The following is a 6580-nucleotide window of genomic DNA, read 5'->3' on the forward strand; positions in this document are numbered from 1 at the left end:
TGTTCCTCGGAATATACCGAGGGACATGTTCCTCGGAATATACCGAGGGACATGTTCCTCGGAATATACCGAGGGACATGTTCCTCGGAATATACTGAGGGACATGTTCCTCGGAATATTCCGAGGAAGATTTCCCTCGGTATATTCCGATCGATCGATGGATATATGTCCAAAAACGCATCGATCGATGAACTTCCGAGGAAATATCCCGACGGAGTTCTCTCTCGGTATATTCCGAGGAGATTTCCGACAAACTAGTGATCCTCGGAAATTTGTTTCCTCGGATTTCCGTCGGAAAATTCCGAGGGATTTCCGAGGAAAGAAAAAATTCCGAGGAATTATTTCCGAGGACTTGTTTCGTCGGTATGTCGTCGAAATAATGTTATTCCGACGAAATTCCGATGATTTTTTCCCTCAGTATCCTTGCTGTTTTACAAGGCCTTGTATCACACCCTCGTCGTAGTAACACTTGATAGATACGATATGTTCGTCAATGGTATGGTTTAGATCAAACTGAAAGAAAAAAAAGCATTCAGAATTATTGATGAACATATAATATAAGCCATTTATATAGAATTGCTAACAGTAACCAAGTCTAAACCGGATCTAACCAGAAGCTAAACACATCGAATCATTCGTACACGAACTTGTAACCCTAATAAACTAAGAAAGTCAAAATGTAAGATACCACATGAGATCTAAGTATCTAACAAACTCAAAGATCAAGCAAACTTTGATGAACCGACTAATGAGATCATGTGGAAGAGAGTTTGAAGACGTACCGACTCAGTGAAACTCTGACCCGAGCCACCGTGGATTGATCCAGCTTTAGGTTCTTTGTTCTTGACATAGTCGAATTTGATGGACTCTATGCCTTCACAGCCCTCTCTTATATAGATCTGTGATATACCTTCATGGTGGCCATCATCCCATTCCGTGCGCCTCCTCCAGTGCCGCCTTTAGCTAACAGCTTCTGAGCCATCGTGAGTCGATTTATTCTGATAATGTGATGCGTGTTACTTTTCTTGAATCAGATGTGCATCTTTACGTTGATTTGATGGATAATAACGCGCAAAGTTAGATCTGTACGGGCCATGTTTTCATCGGCCTTGAGTCTCTTATTTATAAAGACAATAAGGGCATGATTAACCCCGGTCTATTAGCCAGGGTTCTTAATTTATGATTTGATATTTTTTATTTTTTTTTGTTATTTTTACACTTTTCGGCTAAGAGACGGTTCTTATATATCTTATTTAAGAGACGGTTCTTAGATTTTCTTAGTTAAAATCTAAAAAAGCTAAGAACCGTTTCTTAATCGAAGCTAAAAGCCCCAGTTAAGAAACTGGGTCAATCATGGTCTATTGCTTTTTGTGGCAATAGTGATGTGGCATTAGTTAGGCTGTCTTCTTTCATATATCAAAGTCATTACTATGATTATTATTCTTTTATGGACTGATAGAGCTCAGCAATGGTTACTACTCTTTTATGGACTGATCCAGCTAGGGATGGGCACAGAGCAAATACTAGCAGAATTTTCAGTATTTGTGATTTGCTCCGTACGTTACGGATATCTAATTTTTTATTTGTTTTGCTTCGACAAAATACAGATATCCGAAAATATATAAATACTAGTAGATATTTATGAATACTAACATATATTTCATATGTTTTGCTTTATACAAATAATCTAGAAAATTTGATACAAGTTTTTTTTTAAATATTTGTTTACATAATATATAAAATTAAAATTAAAAAAGGTAGTGAGACTACATGTTTTGTAAATTTTAAACTTGGTTAACAATAATAATAATACCAAATTTAAGAGATTTTTTCTTATTTTTTTCTAATTTAGTATTTCTATAAGTAATAACTTGAATATAATTTACTAAATCATATGTTAGAATAATAATTATATAAACTTATACATTTAAACCTTCGAATATAATCAAGATATACATGTATTTATATGTATGTCGGAGCGGAGCGGATATACACTTCTAAAATTTTCAGTATTTGTGATTTGTTTTGATTTTAACGGATATTGATATTAAGTATTTGCTTCGCTTTGAAAATTTACGGATATTCAAAAAATTTGGATTGAATCAAAATGAATAATGAATCGAATCAAAATCAAAGGATAAAATATACAGCCCTGGATAGAGCTCATCAATGGTTAGAGACTATGTGAGTTATTAAAATACGAAAATATTTACATTTAAAAAAAAAATTAAACAAATGATTTTCTAAAAAAAAAATTATTTTTATATATTTGAATGATAAAAATTCTACAAAAAAAACTACGGGTTTGATTGGTTGAAATTGTGGTTTTATATTTTTTTGCTCTAAGATTTTGACTTTAGATTTTTAGATGTGGCTTTATTGATGTGGAATTTTTTCCAAAGCACTGACTTAAAACATTAGAAAAACTGAGAGTTAACACATATTTGTTTATAATGTTTTGGTTGTAGATTCAATTTTTAAAGAAAAGTATCTTAAGATAGTCCTAAATTTTTTTTATCACAAATATAGCACACATGTCAAAATTTATCACAATTTCAGATTATTTTCATTTAATTAATCTTACGTTAAATGAGAACATATTAGTATATCTTACAATTTTTTAATCTGCCTAAAATATGTCAAATTTACCAAACGGAGATAGTAGCTAATAAAAAACTCAGCAATAGACATGATTTTAGGTACCATCAAAATCTCTTTTTGTTAAAAAGTCTTTATTGCATGGAAGAACTTCCATTGTGGCATTGGGATTGGGATGATTTTTGTGTGGTGTCGGAATGAGTTTTCTTCAAAACCATTGAAGTTCACCAATGAAACTGCAAATTAATTTGACTCTAATGAAACTGCAAAACACCACAAATTTAGTATAATTACGTTTCCACGTAACTACAGAAAAACATAATTTACAAAATTTAATACATTAGCATACCAAATACTCTATCCGTTTCACTTTAATTGTTTTTTAGATTTGGTCACGGAGAGTAAGAAACATTTGACTTTATTTATTTATTAAATAAATACATTATTATTAATACATCTAACCATATTTCAACCAATAAAAATAGATTGAAATATAAAATCAATAAATTTAGCATTGAAATTATAAAATAACATTTATTTTAAAACAAAAATTTACTCTACATCGACAACTAAGTTGAAACGGAGAGAGTACAATAAGACATATTATTTATCACACTAAATATTAATTATTCTATTTTATGATATAAATAAGTTAGAATTTATTAAATAAACAAAATTCGTAGAAAGAAGCAATATTATACTATTCTAAATCTTTTATTAATTTTAAAAAAATATCATACTATTTTAAATCTTTTAATTTTAGTAATATAATTTTTTTTGTTTTTAACTTATAATTATTATAAATAATAAATTTATAGACAAATTAATTAAGAAAAAAATATATATTAAATTGTAAATAAACACTAAACATAAAGTTACAAAACTAATGCCAAATTAACAAGCACAAAATCTAAAATGCGAAACAATATTTTATAGACATAATAAAAATTCAAAAAACAATGTTTATATCTTAACTGTCTATTATAGTATTATATTTAAGTTATAATTAAGAAAAACATATAAAAGAACTATCAAAATTTAAAATCTTAAATTTAATAATGTAATGAAAAAGGATATATTTACTGTAAAATTTAGTGTTGTGATTGAAGATGGAAAATGAAAATGTACTACAAAAATACTAAAATAGGTGTTATTTTAAGATTATATTTTGTTTTATGATTGGAATTGCTTTAAGTTAGAAAGTTTTTTTCTGACTCACAGTCGCTGATGTTAGGGGTAGGCACAAGCGTTTTCGGTATACTTAGTATTTGGCTGACTTGTACGAGTCATAAAATTTTGTACTCATACTTGGTTTGTTAAAAACGAATACTTATAATTTCAAGCATTTGCTAAAAAATGATATATTTGCAAATTACTTGCCTTGTTTTATTACTTGTTACCTTTAATTTACTTGCAAGTTATTTGATAAATATTGGTAAGTTATTTGATAATTCGTTAGAATTCAAAACTAAATAATTTTATTATTTATAAATATTATCTCATTGTTTTTTTAATGTTTTAGTCAATTCGGAAAACATAATATATAAGAAAGAGAAAACTCCAAAATATTTATATAAATATATCACTTATGTTTGATTCACTTATGGAAATGGAAAATATATATTTGTTCATTACCATAAACGAGTAACAAGGCAAACAACGCCAAGTAGTTACTTTTGTTTAAATATTTGATATTTGTCTTTTACTCGTGAGTAATTTAAATAGATTACTTGATACTCGACTTGTTATCAAATCAAATATCTCACTTTACGGATCACTTACCGACCAAGTAACGAGTACGAGGCAAGTAACAAGTAATTGTGCCCACCCTAGCTAATGTGGTGGTTGATGATCTTGAAGTAGCTCAAAATGTCAAGCTTTGACTCTCCACTGTATGTCTTTATCTATAATTCTTGGGACTTTCTTGGCAGTTGGGTAAATTCTGCTTTGTTAGGATAGATTTCCCCTGCTCAATTCACATACCTCTTTTACCTGATCGGGTGTATTTTTGTCAGTTGTTTTAGGTTTTTACGTCTATTGTTGCAAATTGGCAAATTAAAAAAAATGTCCTACCAAAATGATACTTCAAATTTTATACTTTTAATAGACGACTAACGTATTTCTAAACTTTATTAACGATCGTAAAAGTCATTAATGACATAACTCACAATTTTATTGATCGAGTTCCTAGGTGTTTTCTCTTTATTATCTTGGCTGATGTATGCATTAGATATAAGTCAATGATAGAGATGCGGATATAAAATGAAATAATTTAATTTTGTATTTTTTTTGAAAAATCATTCAATTATTAATTGAAATTTTGGTGGAGAAAATTGTTTGGATTCAGATATGTTTTCTATGTTATCAAATTTTTAAGTGTAAGGAGCAACTTAATATATATGGTGATATAAAATGGCAAATTTATTTATTTGGAAGTGGACTTGGTCTGAACAAAAAAAAATATATATATATATATATATATATATACCTTATTGCAATTTGTAACGTGCAAGCGATTGAATAAGTGAAAGGCACGCCAAAACAACAAGGAAGATGATACAAAGTCAATTAGTACAGATTCAAAGCAACATAAAAATCAAACTGATGAATCTTGTACATATAGCTTTTCGTTGGAACTCTTATATTTCCATATTAGCAGGGGGAAGCGGTGCGAAATAAGCTCCAAGAGAGTTTAGGTTTTTATCAGAAGATCCATGAAACCCAATGATCTTCTTGTCTTTCACTTGAAGTTTAAACTTGGTACCAAGGTTGTACCCCATGAGTGCAGAAGTTCTGGTGTTGGTCTTGACCACAAGGCCTTGTATCGCACCCTCGTCGTAGTAACACTTAACAGATACGATATGCTCATCAATGGTATGGTTAAGATCAAACTGCAAAATGTGTATATCCACAAGAAGAATATGATGAGCATATAAAGCATTTATAAAGAGTTGATAACATTAACTAAACCTAGACCGGGTCTAACAAGAAGCCATAAAGACATTGAATCATTCCTAGGGAAATGGAACAGGAACAGTATGATACGCTTTGATAAAGTCACGTTCCAAGGAAATAATATCGGTTTATTTTACGAACGAAGAAAAAAAAAGTCAACTTCGAACTAGCCATATTGGTCCATGCGATCTAACAAAATCAAAGATCGTCAAAAAAAAAGTCAACTCTTGGTTTTGAAAGAATGTAAAATTTATTCAAAGATGGCAGCAAAACCAAGCAAAAATTGATGAATCGATGATATGAAAACGTACCGAGTCAGTGAAATCTTGACCCAAGCCACCATGGATTGGTCCAGTTTCAGGTTCCCCGTTCTTGACATAATCGAACTTGATGGACTCTATGCCTTCGCTACCCTCTCGTATATAAATCTTTGATACACCCTCATGATCGGCTCCATCATCCCATTCTTTGCCTCCATTTCCGCCTTTCGCTTCCAACTTTTGTGCCATTGGGAATGGATTTGAATCTGATGATAGAAAGAGATCATGTCAACTTCATAAGTCGGATGAGTTTTTCTAATTATGGAATTAAATGATTAGAAGTATGCATCTATAAAGATTGTTGTACCTGATGGACCTTCAGAAGAGAGAGGGCTTTGCATCTTTTGAAGTATATGTTTTTGTTAACATCAAAATGCGGTACTTGTTTAGAAGTAACACCAAAACATGATGCAATTGATTGTGAATATAAAACTTATAATCAATATAAAAGTCGACTACTCGATTGTGAATATAAAATTATAAACTAATAATCAATACGTGGATTGCTTTAGTTCATGTTAGAGCATGTTTATTGCAGGTCTCTTAAGTTGGGTTTTTTAGCGTAATATAGAAAAGTTAAGAGACGTCTCTTATATCTCTTATTTAAGAGACGTTTCTTAGTTTTTAACTAAAAAAACTAAGAGACTATAGTTTATATTACCCAAACAGAACCAACCTAAAAGACCTACAATAAACATTATATTATA

General features: G+C 30.1%; 1 protein-coding gene across 1 annotated transcript; it reads right to left on the minus strand.

Moving 5' to 3' along the window:
- Positions 1-5121: 5121 nt before the first annotated feature.
- LOC106298246 (jacalin-related lectin 15-like) lies at positions 5122-6270 on the minus strand. Its single transcript, XM_013734338.1, has 3 exons — positions 6181-6270; positions 5865-6079; positions 5122-5489 (listed from the first exon to the last, which is right to left on the minus strand). The coding sequence occupies exons 1-3, from the start codon at positions 6212-6214 to the stop codon at positions 5238-5240; spliced, it is 501 nt and encodes a 166-aa protein (XP_013589792.1). The 5' UTR covers positions 6215-6270; the 3' UTR covers positions 5122-5237.
- Between the last annotated feature and the right edge of the window lie 310 nt (positions 6271-6580).

The sequence above is a fragment of the Brassica oleracea genome, chromosome C6 (genome assembly GCF_000695525.1).
Source record: "Brassica oleracea var. oleracea cultivar TO1000 chromosome C6, BOL, whole genome shotgun sequence".
NCBI lineage: Eukaryota > Viridiplantae > Streptophyta > Magnoliopsida > Brassicales > Brassicaceae > Brassica > Brassica oleracea.

Bases quoted from the DNA above. Each gene is read 5' to 3' on its own strand.
- LOC106298246 (XM_013734338.1), bottom strand. From the start codon at position 6,214: ATGCAAAGCCCTCTCTCTTCTGAAGGTCCATCAG. The intron at 6,080-6,180 runs GTACAACAATCT...TTCTATCATCAG, and splicing joins CTCTTCTGAAGGTCCATCAG to ATTCAAATCCATTCCCAATG. The intron at 5,490-5,864 runs GTACGTTTTCAT...CACATTTTGCAG, and splicing joins GTCAAGATTTCACTGACTCG to TTTGATCTTAACCATACCAT.